Source organism: Verticillium alfalfae, genomic scaffold (assembly GCF_000150825.1).
Source record: "Verticillium alfalfae VaMs.102 supercont1.1 genomic scaffold, whole genome shotgun sequence".
Taxonomy (NCBI): domain Eukaryota; kingdom Fungi; phylum Ascomycota; class Sordariomycetes; order Glomerellales; family Plectosphaerellaceae; genus Verticillium; species Verticillium alfalfae.
This window is the reverse complement of record NW_003315038.1, coordinates 2,999,217-3,012,474: the sequence shown is the minus strand read 5'-3', so window position 1 is coordinate 3,012,474 and position 13,258 is coordinate 2,999,217. Positions and strand designations below refer to the sequence as shown.

At 54.0% G+C, this 13,258-nt stretch overlaps 5 protein-coding genes across 5 annotated transcripts in view; 1 reads left to right on the top strand and 4 right to left on the bottom strand.

Annotated features, from left to right (window-relative positions):
* Window positions 1-285: 285 nt before the first annotated feature.
* Window positions 286-1,444, bottom strand: VDBG_00922 (ABC transporter; the record flags this gene model as incomplete). The annotated part of the gene is made up of 2 exons (XM_003009193.1): window positions 286-775; window positions 837-1,444. 2 exons carry the CDS (start codon window positions 1,442-1,444, stop codon window positions 286-288), a joined length of 1,098 nt encoding a protein of 365 aa, XP_003009239.1.
* A 1,099-nt stretch (window positions 1,445-2,543) lies between these two features.
* Window positions 2,544-4,136, bottom strand: VDBG_00921 (high-affinity nicotinic acid transporter; the record flags this gene model as incomplete). The annotated part of the gene is made up of 3 exons (XM_003009192.1): window positions 2,544-2,847; window positions 2,935-3,875; window positions 3,948-4,136. The coding sequence occupies 3 exons, from the start codon at window positions 4,134-4,136 to the stop codon at window positions 2,544-2,546; spliced, it is 1,434 nt and encodes a 477-aa protein (XP_003009238.1).
* A 1,727-nt stretch (window positions 4,137-5,863) lies between these two features.
* On the bottom strand, window positions 5,864-7,469 carry VDBG_00920 (cysteine dioxygenase; the record flags this gene model as incomplete). Its single annotated transcript, XM_003009191.1, has 3 exons — window positions 5,864-6,263; window positions 6,340-6,595; window positions 6,662-7,469. The coding sequence occupies 3 exons, from the start codon at window positions 6,935-6,937 to the stop codon at window positions 6,139-6,141; spliced, it is 657 nt and encodes a 218-aa protein (XP_003009237.1).
* Window positions 7,470-8,629: 1,160 nt separating this feature from the next.
* Window positions 8,630-10,054, top strand: VDBG_00919 (sulfite transporter Ssu2; the record flags this gene model as incomplete). Its single annotated transcript, XM_003009190.1, has 4 exons — window positions 8,630-8,760; window positions 8,825-9,066; window positions 9,125-9,251; window positions 9,328-10,054. The coding sequence occupies 4 exons, from the start codon at window positions 8,630-8,632 to the stop codon at window positions 10,052-10,054; spliced, it is 1,227 nt and encodes a 408-aa protein (XP_003009236.1).
* A 2,867-nt stretch (window positions 10,055-12,921) lies between these two features.
* VDBG_00918 (endoglucanase II) overlaps window positions 12,922-13,258 on the bottom strand; it is a gene marked incomplete at both ends in the record, with an annotated part of 1,291 nt that continues 954 nt past the window's right edge. The window contains one exon of the mRNA XM_003009189.1: window positions 12,922-13,200. Coding sequence (XP_003009235.1) covers window positions 12,922-13,200 — 279 coding nt within the window. The remainder of the gene's footprint in view (window positions 13,201-13,258) is intronic.

Genomic DNA, 13,258 nt, shown 5'->3' with positions numbered 1-13,258 from the left:
CTCCTGCCAGGTGGCGGATTCCAGGTTCCGGGTGCTACCTTCCCCTGCAGCTGCAGGTCTAAGCCCATTGAGGCCTAATGAGGTCCACTAAGACCCTGACTACATGTACAGACATGACCTGCCTGCTCTGTCTACCAATCTTGGTTTGCGGCACCACTCCTTGCAAATACTTCAAGCAGGGACGGCACATAGCGCAAGAGGATAAAGCAGCATCAACAACGACTTGACTATTCTCACTAGCGAAATACTCTCATCTTGACGACAAACGTGCTCCAGGCATGGTTTCTACAGGCTATCCACGAGAGGGCTGAGTCCCTGCGCCGTGCCGATCCGCCTCTCGAACCAATCCCTCAGCCTCCCGACCTTCTCTCTGTCCATCATCCAGTCCATGAAGGCGGCCGTGTTGGTCGAGTTGAGCGTCTCGAGCGCGCCCCAGGGGAAGCCGTCCGGCAGAGGCACGTCGCGTCGGACCGACCAGCCCTGCAGCTGCTGGTACTCAGGCGACAAGATGTAACTGTGCAGCAGCTTCGCGCCCTCGGGGTGAGGCGCATCCTTAGGGATCGCGGCCGTCTGGGGCCAGGACACGAAGAACCCCTGCTCGGGAAGTGTGATGTTGATGCCTGTCGGCGCCTGGTATCCGATAGACGACGTGAACGAGGCGGCCTGCGTCATGTTGGCGGCTGAGAGGACCGTGTTCGGCGTCGCCGTGCCGCGGACCCAGCGAGGGTTCTGGGCGAGCAATGCGTCGAACCAAGCGACTCCGTAGCGTTGGAGGCTGCGCTGCGTGTCAGCCGATGCTTCAACGCCCAAAAAGGAGGGAACACAGCAAAACTTACACGAGATCAAAGGCGTAGAGAACGGCGTCGTCGTCGTTAGGGTAGGTCAACACCAGCTTATTCTTGAGCTCTGGCTGGAGGTAGTCGTTCCATTCCTTGATGGTGATGCCGGGCAGCTTCTTGGTGTTGTAGATGGTGGACCAAAAAAATATGACTATGCCATACCAGGATGCGCCGACAGAGTCCTTATAGGCTGGTGTAATCTCATCAAATCCCAGAGGTGCGTAGTTCAGCAGAGCGCCCTCGTCCGACCAGCGGGGATAGTCGTGGACGGTCTGTAGTATGATCGAGTCGACGGTGACGTTTCCATGTGCCAGTTGGTCGTCGAAAGCGGCGTCATGGTACTTGGAAAGGTCGACAGTAACGTTGAGAGTCATGCCAGGAAACCGGGCCTCAAACGCCTGCTTGAGGGCATCTTGCTGGTTCGTCTCGTCGCCGCCGTGCCACAGCGTAACAACGCCGCCTTCAGCAAGGGCAGCCTTATGGATTTCATCCAGCGACCTGACCTCAACCTCCGGAGTGGAGTTGAACCTGAAGAGTGTATCGGCAGAGCAAAGTTGGATGCCAATTATCAGGGCACCACAGAGCTGTGAGAGGGTTGACGGCATGATGTGATGTAGTAGAAGAGGGGGTGGGAGGCAACGATTATCCGGGTTGACTTGAACCCGCCAATCGAGGCCAGAAGGTCTCCGGTGATTTTATAACATCCACAACAGATCATGAACAGGGTATCCTGCGTGACGTCGATGATCCTCTTGTTGCTGCCTTGACATCGCGCGCGGCTAGCTCGACCCGAACGTTTTCAAATCGGCATTTAACGAGTCAGAGGTGGTGAGAAATCGCGATGACCAGGTTCCTAGGGTGTTGTTTCAGCTGCTCTGGTCACTTTTTTTTTTTGGCGTAAGCTAGGCACCATGATTCAGTTTGCCTTGCCGCCATCTCCGAGTTTTGGCATGGGGATGGTGCGCTGGCCGGCCGGACAAGCGGCCAAGCTTGATCTGATAACCTAGTCCGGTGCACTGCACCCTATCCCGGCCATCGGGCCGGCCGACGACACCAGTGAAGCGAATGACGTAGGCTCATCAACCCAACCGGATACGACACATCAATTACGATGACAAACCCAAAGTGTTTTACGACTCACGCAATGCAACGCATGGATGCTGTAGATTTACCGGTATACTGAGGGGTGCTGTGAACAGAGCTCGCATCGGAATGTTCCGAGCCCTCGGAACATGAAGCTGTCTTCCGGATCCCTTCTCGTATTTGCCCTTCGTCAGCAATTTACACAGACAAGAAGGCCCACCGAAAGAGATATATGGCTCGCTGGTTCAGAGACAACATTAGTACTCTGGTCAGGGCACACACACTTTGCTTCGACGGCAATCGCATGTTGATGTGTCACACTACTCGATATCGAATGGGCGAAGTCCAACTTGCACTACAGTCCACCCAAGGGTCAAGTATCTCCGTCGCTCTCGTTCAGTCAGCAATTCTCTCTCATGTAATGTACTTTTGCGTACCTACTTTGGGGTGAAAAGGGCCGGTCGGTGCGAGGACAAAGAGCATAGATACATCATCCATTCCATTCAGACACTCCACAAAATCGCCTTGATATTTCATGCCAGGCCACAAATCGATGAAAATAACCTGCATCTCATGACGCTGAAGTCAAGCTTCATGAGCCACCACCGACGCCCAGTGCGCCTACAAGTTGTACCGAAAAGTGTCGTCATAGTCACTGAAGCCCACGTTGGGCTGTTCCACCACCACTGGAAGCTGCGTCGCCAATCTCTCCCTCCGCTTCGCATTCACATGCCGCAGTGCCAAGACGTGTAGAATGACAAGCACGATCCCAAATGAAGCGAAAGCTGTGTTGATGCGCACGCCTTTGAGATACCGTGGCGCGCTCGAAGTGGTGAAGATTTGGCCAACGACGATGCCTGAGCTGTTCCCTACGCTGTACACGATGCCGAGCGCCGTAGCACGCTTGAAGTGTCCCGCGAAATTGCTATTTAGCCACACAATGCAAAGGCCACACTGTCAAAAGAAACTTTAGTGAACCGGCCATACGATCACTTTTGTTCACATGGCTTACCGTGCGTAGACGCCTGTTCCGAGGCAAAACACTGCCGCGAGGCGGACTCCAATGGTCGTGCTAGCGAGCATCATCGAGTAGCCAGTGATGAGCGCCAAACACGCGCCAATGATGAAGGGGCTGCGCAGTCCGATACGGTCAGACGCCAAGGCAATACCGATATAAGCGACGGTGGCCCAGAGGTAGACCGGCACCGTGAGTAGCTGGGCCTTGACACTAGCGTACCCCAATCCTCTGATGACGGCAGGCAAGAAGGTCATGAAACTGAAGAGCGAAAGACTGACGCAGAACTCGAGTACGGCATGCAAGTATAGTTTCGGGTCTTTGAAAGCGCTGAACACCTTGGCCCACGAGAACTTGTCCTCGAGAGACAGGTGAGGGTTTAATTCGAAACGAAGACGCATGACTTCGCGCTCCTGTTCATTCAAGAACCAGGCGGTCCGCGGATCCTTGGGGAAAATGGTAAAGAGGACAGGAACGCAGGCGATGGTGATGATGCCTTCGATGATGAATAGCCAGGACCAAGAGGGCAGGCCGCCTGCGTTGATGTTGGAAACGGCTGAGGCTAGCAGACCTCCCACAGCACCTGCCAAAGCGCTGAAGCCGTACATAATGGCAGAGCGCAGGGACATCTCATTACGGAGATAGACCATGCCGATGTAGGCGTTGATGCAAGGTATCAGTCCGGCTTCGAACGCACCGATGATCAGGCGGCAGGCGTACAGCTGTTGGACGTTGGTGATGAAGCCCATGCCGAGGCAAGTGACGCCCCAGCCGAGCATACAGACCGACAGCAGGTTTTTTGGTCCCACGACTTTGAGGGCAATTGAACAAGGGGCCTCGAAGGCAACGTAAGTCGCGAAGAATAATGTTACTGCGTTGCCAAATTCATTGCCTTTGAGGCCCAGATCTTCGGGCAACCCCATGATATTGGTGTTGCCCTTCACAACGAGAAATTCATGTCAGTCATCTTGAAGGTCAGAGTACGGCAGTTGCGCGAATCGGCGACTCACCAGGTTGTTTCTGTCCAGATTCGCCATGAGATACATGATTCCAAAGCATCCCAAAACGACTGCGTCGAGCTTAAGCATGACCCGTTTCTGCAAGACTGGATCAATAGCATTGCTCGATTCCGCCACGACACTCCCAGCCGTTGGCGTTGTGGTCACGTCCCCTTCTTTCTCGTCCATCTTGAGCGACATGACGGATGAGGCGAAGGATAATCTGGGCAAGATAGGGTATTTTCGAGGTAAGTCAGACGTATAATGTTACAAGACTGCACCTAAGTTTGCGGATCGATTGATGCTTGACTTCTCAGGTTTGATGAGCTCTCCTCTTACCGTATCATTCGCGAGGCGTCACCTCAATATATCTACACCAGGCCATGGGAATATTGCCCCGCGGTAATGTGCTGTGCTCTCTATCGAGATCTACCTTCTGAATGATGCTCAGCGCATGCCTACCTATCAATATTCCGCCAAGAATCTGGGGGTTGACCTCGGTCTTCCTCAAAGACCGGGAATCTTATCTTGACGTGGGGTAAGGGCGTCGCCGAATTCGATCCGATAAGAAGGCTATGATCTTTAGGCACGAGAGGATTAGGTCCTTGTGCACTCATGAGTACTTCGAGATACTTGTGACGCTGAGATGGAGGCATATTTTCTGCCCGATGCAGTCAGGTCGGGGTTGATCAGCGGGCTTAGGGGGACTCGACCTTTTGCCCGCGGCGCCGTCTTATCGCCCGGCGGGCAGACTGTTCCGCAGTCGACGATCGCCTCCGGCCGGCCGCAGCTTCACAAAGATGCGACTGGCGTACCGGATGGCGACATGGGAGAGACGGTAGTGCTTATAGTCATCTTTGCTCATGCTGTGGAGGACAAGCAGCATGTCGATATCAAATTCACTGAATCACCGAGCATCTATTCGACAGAGACAAGGGAGTGCACAGAATCTAGCCAGAGGAGATAAGCAAGCAAGTGTTCTGTTCTGAAGTCGAAGTCAATGTGAGGAACTGGATCTTGCTGGCAACATGCTTAACCGGAGATCAACCACTCTGATGCTGCAGGCTCCGAAAAATGATCTTCCTACACTTTCATCTGAGCACAAAATTGGCGGACTGAAGGTGTATCAATGAAATAGGAGGTGTTGGTGGCTTGGTCGAAAAAGCGTGAAGGGTTGATAGGCGCCAAGTGGTTTGCAGGCTACGTTGCCCCCTCGCAATGCAGCAACCTAGGGTGATGAGAAAACCGAAGTTTTGCTGACACTCCTCCTAAGATATTATACTATGCGTACGTGCTGAATATTACCTATGTTAGAGACCCCGAGTACGTGGGTTCGAGGACTACTGTGGAAGGACGTTTTATTACTTGTTCTCCTCCTGAGCACGACCATGGCTCCTCGTGCAGGCGCATTGTGCTGGATAGGTTTACCTTTACCAACAGGTAGAACAAACTGCTATGGATGAGTGGCACTTTCAAGACTTGATCACTAATTCCGAGCTACCAAGGTAAGGTAGGTAACGTTGGTAGGTAAGGTACTCGGGGGCCTTGAATGGGCTTCCCCGCGACACCCTACCTTAGGTGCTGGGTGGGTTCCGCGACGGACGAGCAGTGAGGTAGCACCAGCCAGCGATGAATGAGATTATCGAATGTTGCCCCGATAAGCACTACCTGTAGCCGTCAGTACATACACGGAGTACTTGAACCGCGGACGGATGCCACCCTGTCAAGCCTGTTGATGAAGCCTCCAGGCCCTTGATCCGAGAAAACCACGCCATCGCGGGTGGATCCATTCCGACCAATGATATGTAAGTTGCAAAATCACGACATTTCACGTGACCAAAAGATGGTCCAGCAGAAGGGCAATGAGCAACTATGCGGCTCTCTCTGGTGGCTTTCTCTTCCTGCAACCTCATTTCATCTTCTCATGCTTGTGTAGGATGGTTCTTCGTTATATTTGCTATCCATATTAACCCTTATTGGGTTACACGACTTGAGGATGTTGAACTCCGGTTAGTCGCCGATCAATCTGCCACGGTCACGACGCTCTGCTCTGCGCTATCAACGCCGACACGAAACGAAATGCCATCGCACGCAGCCATCTTCCAGATCATAGCAGTTTGCCAAGTGGAATTCCCAAGCACGCCTTATCCATATTCAAACTCGAACCCAAACGCCGCCCTTACCGATCACGTCACGTCATGGCTTACGAACTCGGCAGGCGACGACCGTGTGCCGAGTAGTAGCCACATTTGGGCACGTGGCTACGCTTGCCCGTCTCTGGGTTGAAGACATTGCAACCTCCCTTGGCGACATTAGGTGGTGTGTACACTGATAGTCCCAGTTGTCAGTCAAGTCGATGCCGCGACGTCAAGCGACGGAGGGGGGTGGGGAGGAAGCTACGCACGGTGAAGGGATACAGCGAAGTCGCTGCCCTTGTTCCACACACGATGGACACCAAGTTCGTCTGCCATGTAGGCGCAGTCATCTTCCTTGTGCGTTCTTTCAGACACAACCTTCATGGGTTTGTCTTGATCACCACCACTCTCGGGGAAGGCATATCGGGTCTCGGTCAGGTCTCCCTTGAGGATCTTCATCAGGCAGTGGGCATTACCATGGTCATGGATGGGACTGCCCTTGCCTGGCGACCAGACGAGGACGAGCTGCCCTCGGGGGTTAGATGCTATTCGATGCCGGCATGGTTTTACGACTATCGGTCTAGGACTTACGAGGTTGCTCTTGCCGTTGCCGTCATCGACGAGGTTTCTGGTGTATCCCCTCGATGCATCAGCGAAGGCGTACTTGGCCCAATCCTCCTCAGACGACATGTAGTCTCGCATCAGAGCGGCTAAGTAGTCGACGTCGATGTCATCTGAGTCGAGGCCCGATGACGGCCCAAGGGCTGTTTTCAACGCTTGCACGAGACGATCGAACTTGTTTGCATCGGCCTTGGAGGAACCGTACCCGAAGGCCGAGTGGATCTGGTTGATGATGTCGATGGCCATGGTTGGGAAGATGAAGTATACGTTGGAGGGGGGCTTGTTTGGTTCAAAGGTTGATCATATGGCTATGGAACGATGGCGGTGATGAATGACTCTTGGCTGGGAAGCGGGGGCAGATGAGGGCCGTCGACTGTCCTTTAGTTTCAGGCTCGCTGCTGTCTGGGGAAAACGAGCGACTTGGGCGACCCGACAATTCGACGTGGGCGGAAGGGCTCGGAGAGACTGGATGATCCGATGGTCATCGACACTGGGGTGGTGTGGGGCAGAAGTGGACGTTGACTCGGGCTGAGTGGTCGGTGGTGCGTACTCGCAGCGCCAGCGACACGGGGATTGTCGTCGGATCGATTGGAGGTCGTGCGGAGGGCTGCGGCAAAAGGGTTCCTCGTGATCAGGGGTGCGACGCATAAGGTCATAGCCTGCTTGCGGGAATGCGGTGTGCCAGTCCGGGTGGCGGCAGAGATGGGATCTATGCGGAGGCAAAAGCCGTCGATAGGCGATGGAGGGCGTTGTCTGGCGTCTTGTTTTCGTTGTCGTTAACGTCTTGGTATGAGCAAGTTTGAGGTCACAAAGTGGAAATGGTGGCCGGTTTGTCGGCAGCTTCCGACAGCGGAAACAACGCATGCGAGGTTTTGCTGAACAGTTGCACACTAGACCCTGAACCGCTACAACGGTCCAATTTTAGCAGCCTTTGTTGGGCTTGCGTCACGGGTCTCCGCCGATTTAGCGCCGAAGTTCGCAGTGGTGTGATTGAGTCTCCAAGGCGGACGGCGGGGCCGATGGCGAGTGGAGTGCAGGGGCCGCATCGGCGCCGACCACCACGCAGTCCACATCGAAGACCATTGGGGACATGTACGTAGTATGCTTTTGATTTCATTCCTCAGTACGAAGTCAACTCCTGGTCCATTCGAGTGCAAAGAGGTGGAAAATTATGTTTCCGGTGATTTCAAGTGTGTCGCAACAGACCTGCCATTCGATGTACAACGCCAGTTTGCGTGAGGAGTGAGCACCACAGCAAATAGCACGCATCGGCCAAGGGCCGGGGCTCGATGGCATCACGTTCGGAGTAGGCACAACACAACGAGATATCAAGATGCGCTTCCGCAGGACCTGGATCGAATCTTGTTGATGTTACACTGGCTGTCTACCATGTGAAGTGATGCGAAAAGCCAAGAGTCAGGGCCATAAGACAGATTACGACCTTACAGGGTGCCGTGCCCATTGGGCTTGAGGGGGAAGGTCGCTTGCTTATGTAAGGCCGCCTGGATCACATCCGGCATTCCTCCGCTGGCGCGTTCTTCAAGGGGTCGCCAGTGGCTTTTTTTTTAGCGGACACGGCGACCGCACGCCACTGAAACGTAACACCTAGAGGGGATCTGAGGTCATAAACAATTACTAGGGACTCAGGCAAGTGGCAGTACCCGAGATGGGGTCATCCTACGGGCTATTAGTCACAGCTTCGCCTGGACATGACGGTGAAAAGTTTTGGCAGTCTGGAGGCAGAACTTCTGGCTGGAAATGTCTAGAATACATAGTCCAAGGTCGTCGACTCGCCACTGGTCTCCTCTCCGTAGGTATCTCGTGAAGTACAGTGCCGACGCAACTGCAAGAACACCCTGACTTGGCCCGAAGTCGACAGCATCTTCACAATCTTAAGCTCGTCAACAACCAGACTTTACCACGCCCCGGGAGTTCACCATGTCCAGTGCGGCGACAGTAGTCACGGCAGAGACGCCCTGTGCCCTCCAACTTAGGAATGGTGGCTGCTCAGGCACCCAGCGCAAGGAGGAAGTAGGATGGCGAAGGATCATCCGCAACTTTACCCCATCGTGAGAACCCACGATCCCCATACGAGCTTGCCGAGCAGACCACAAGATCTGACCAGACATGCAGATGGTTTGCAGTCACAATGGGCACTGGCATCGTCAGCATCTTGCTTCGTAACCTGCCCTACAACATGCCTTGGATCTCTCACGGCGTTGCTGTTGGCTTCTTCATCCTTAACATTGGCTTGTTCTCCGTGTTTACCGTCATGACCGTCGTCCGCTACGCCTTGTACCCGGAAATCTGGACTGCTATGATGGTACATCCCGCCCAGTCTCTCTTCCTGGGCTGCTTTCCCATGGGTTTTGCCAGTGAGTCTCACGCACTTACACGACCATGACGACCAGGATCAACGCTGACTTATAGCAGCCATCATCAACATGATGATTTTTGTCTGTTCTCACTGGGGAGATTGGCTTGTGTATCTGGCCTGGGGCTTCTGGTGGTTTGATGCGCTCATCTCTGTCACGACCTGTGTAGCCGTCCCCTTCATCGTGTAAGTGGCAATACAATGCTCGACCATCATGAGAATATCTGACCTTTTGCTGTCGGAACTCCGCTGATGAAAATAGCATGCATCGACACAAACCCGGTCTTCAAGCCGTCACAGCCGCCTACCTGCTCCCCATCGTACCAACCGTCGTTGCCGCGGCCACGGGTGGCATCGTTGCGTCCGCCCTCCCCTCCCGCACTCACGCCGTGACAACGCTTGCCGTCTCATACATCCTCTGGGGTCTCGGACAGTGCTTCTCCGCCCTCGTTCTCGCTCTATACCTTCATCGCCTTACCGTCCACAGCCTTCCTCCGCGCGAGGCCATCGTCTCCGTCTTCCTGCCCATCGGGCCCCTTGGCCAGGGCGGTTTCGGCATCCTGCAGCTCGGCAACGTCGCCCTGTCGCTCTTCCCAGCCGGCACCGTCGACGTCGACCCGCTGCTGCGCGCAGGCGAGATTCTCTACGTCCTCGGCATCTTTCTGGCCCTCTGCATGTGGGGGTTTGCGCTGGCATGGCTGTCTTTCGCGCTGCTGAGCCTCGCTGCCCTGCAAAAGTTCCCTTTCAACATGGGCTGGTGGGGCTTCACGTTCCCCCCTGGGCGTGTTGGCCACCTGCACGGGCATGCTGGGACGGGAGCTCGACAGCGACGTGTTTCGGGTCCTGACCATGGTCTTGTCGCTATCTGTGTGCCTTTTGTGGCTTGTCGTTGCTGTGCGGACGCTGCGGCTGGCGCTCACGGGCGAGATGTTCCATGCGCCGTGCTTGAAAGACCTCAGAGAGAAGGGGCAGCAGGGAGGCGGGGATAGGAGAGTGTAGGTCGCCTGCGTGGAACTTTGACCCGACCTTCTTCCGGCATGTGGTTGGAAGCTTTATCATCGAAAAATCGAACGCTTGACACAAAGCTCGTATTGAATTAATGTTCTGTATTCCTAGTTCCATCGGCCAGATCAACATGCATAGCCCCTCACAGAAGAACCCCGAACACGAACATGATCTCTGCAAAGGGTGTCAACCACCACATACGACCATACCTACTGGAAAACTCGGGATCCCGTCCGCTCTCCCAGCGATAAACCAGTAAGGGCCGGATCAGTAGTTGGGTGGGTGACCACCAGCGAATACCCGGTGTTGTATGTTTTGTTATGTTTTGCTGCGTTATGGAGCCACCTTCGTCTACCTCGCTTTGTTTGGTATTGATCTGATTATATGACCTCCCCCCTCCATCCCTGTAAAAAGGCATGCATTCCAGGTTCTTTATCATAATGAAAAGCAATATGCGTGATCTGAAATTGTATCGAGATCCGTGGCTGTTATCATGCCTTGCACGTGTTGACGGCCATCCAAACTTGCAAGTCGTCACCCACCTCTGACCGCAGGCTGCACGTTCTCCAATTTCACGTGCTTCCTCATGAGGCCAAATGAACGATGCAGATACAGTCTGCCGTTGGGAAAGAGTGCCAGTGCTCACATGGGTTACAAGCTGCTTCCGATCTTCAACGGCTTCCGCCGTTGCACGAGGGTCGACGGTGGGAGGCAGGTCGAGCATCAACAACGCCGGACCGCCTGTCTATACTACGTTGCTTCCGGAAGAATTGCACCAGACCGAACATGGGCTTGTTGATTGGGATCTTCCCAGTAGACTTAAAAATATCGTCAAGGAAACCGCCGAAGAGACACCCACAGGCCGGCGCGACAATGACACCCAGTATTTCGAGACGTCAGTGCTGTCCTATGGGGCCCCAGAACACAAACTCAAGTCTGCTCACCCAGAAGTTATGATGCCCTGCCGTCCAACTTCTGAAACATAGCCGAGCATGAAAGCGACGAGGCGAGGCCCAAGCCTCGAGCTGGGTTGATGACGTAGCCTGTCTCCCAGCCGAAGTAAGCCCCGATTCCAAAAACCAGGAAAAAGAGGCCTATGGGTAACAAGAGTTCCACACCAATATTCTCCGTGTCCAGCATGGCATATAGAGCGAAGAAGCTGCTTGCGATACATTCCAAGAAGAACATGCCCGTCGTGCTCGTGAAAGCAGCAGGATACGTGCTGAACACACCCACTACGGCGTTTGGGCCCGTGACGGGTCGGAGACTGGCCCCTCCCTCGATGATATTGATCGCTGCTTTGTGGTTTCCATAGATTACTGCCGCGGCAGCCATGGCACCCAACAGTTGAGCGAGAGCATGGATTTGGAGTTTACGCCATGGATGGCCGCGGAAGACACAGTTGGCCAAAGTGACGTCCGGGTTGATGTGGCCCCTTGACTTGCCTCCGCAATAAACTCCCATCATGACGCCAATTCTGTACAAAGTGTCAGAAGATGGTGATCTGGATTGTGTGAAGGAAATTCCGAGAACTTTACGCCATAGGACATTGGCAACCGACGCTGTCACCGAACTAGACAAGAGTCGAGGCCCCAATGAATTCTGAGAATCCATCTTGGCAGTAGCATCGAACTCTGCTCCGGAAGGGGGGCTTCTCCATGACAACATCAATAGCACGATTGAGGTGCTCTCCTTGGATGTCCCGGGCGCCCATGTTTAGTTGGATTGCGATGAGGCGTGTTGCTTGATCAACCATAAGTAACGGATCGATGAAACAGTAGTTGAGCTTGTCGTCTAGTGATGTAACTTCGGTGCGATACAGAGCTGGTCACATTGTTTTCTTTATATCTCAAGGGCTTGAGCCAACAACTAGCCGTTCTCCGACATGTTCAAGCAGGCGGTCTTTCGGGGACGCCGTTGCTGACATTGCCTCCATCGCCCCACTCATCGAGAGCACCATGGATGGCACATCAGGGGCCTTGGACAGCATATTTCACCACGCTTTGGTCACTGCACTGCATAACCTGTCACCAGACACGGCTAGGCCCCAGGTTTGGGCATCCGCGCTAGAGAAGAGCAGTCACATATTGTCTGAATACACACCAGCTCATCCTAGCGATCGCACTCTAGTCGACGCTTGGTACCCATTTGTAGAGGTGCTTGATCCGAAGGGGAACGTCAAGCAGGCTGCTGATGCCACGCTCGAGGCAGCTCTAGAAACCAAGGGAATGTAGGCTAGTCTTGAACGAACAGCTCACATTGGCGGTGGCGGATATCAGGAGGTTCTTGATCCTGGAGCTTCGGGGTTCAGCGACCTTTTTTCAAGGTCTTTCACGCGGCTGATTGTTTCAAGATGACCCAGAAGCTTTTGGGAAGAGGCTCCATCTCGAACCGTGTCTATGTTACTAGACCTGCTACTCAAGAATACTGGCCCAAATTCCTTCGGCGGATATCATACTACGTCTCCTGAAATAGACATGATCAAAGCCTTGAACGACAACCATTTACTTGTCGCGAACAGAAATCAATCATGAAGCCCACTTTGTCCTTACTCCGTCATCTTCGTTGCAACGTCCAAAGCCCGGCTCACATCCGCATCTTCACCTGCGCTGACGGCCACCGCACCGGCCTTTGCGAGAACAGCTATCCCTGAATCCGCTGCCGAAATATGTGAAACAGCTTATCGCCACACGTTCCAACTGTCGAAATCTTTTCACGTGTATCATTGTCATAGCCGTCACCATTTGCCGCAGGTTCACCATCGTCGATGCCCTTTTCGGCAGAGGAACTGCTGTTTTCAGGGGCATCGCTGCTATTGCCAACTGCATCTTCTTCCTCAGAAGGGTCAAGTTCAGCGACGGGCTCGCTTTCGGCATACTTTCGGCTTCGGAGTGGACGCGGTTCCAGCGGCGCTCGTGGTATAGTCAACCACCCTTTCGTCCTTGGCGGCTCCCTTTGAGATTTTGCCATCAAAATCAGTACCACTTGGCTCATAAGATCCGTCCGCAGCACCAGAATTTACGGCCTTGGGAATGTAGCCAGGTGCCGGGTTCGTCACCTCCTCGAGCTCTACCTCCGGCGGACCTTCAAAGTCTCCGTCCTCGCACCTCGACTGAATGACTTTACAAAGCTTCTCGTTCCACAAGTCGCAGTTCTTGACACCTGTAGGCGGTGTTGGGTGAAGCACT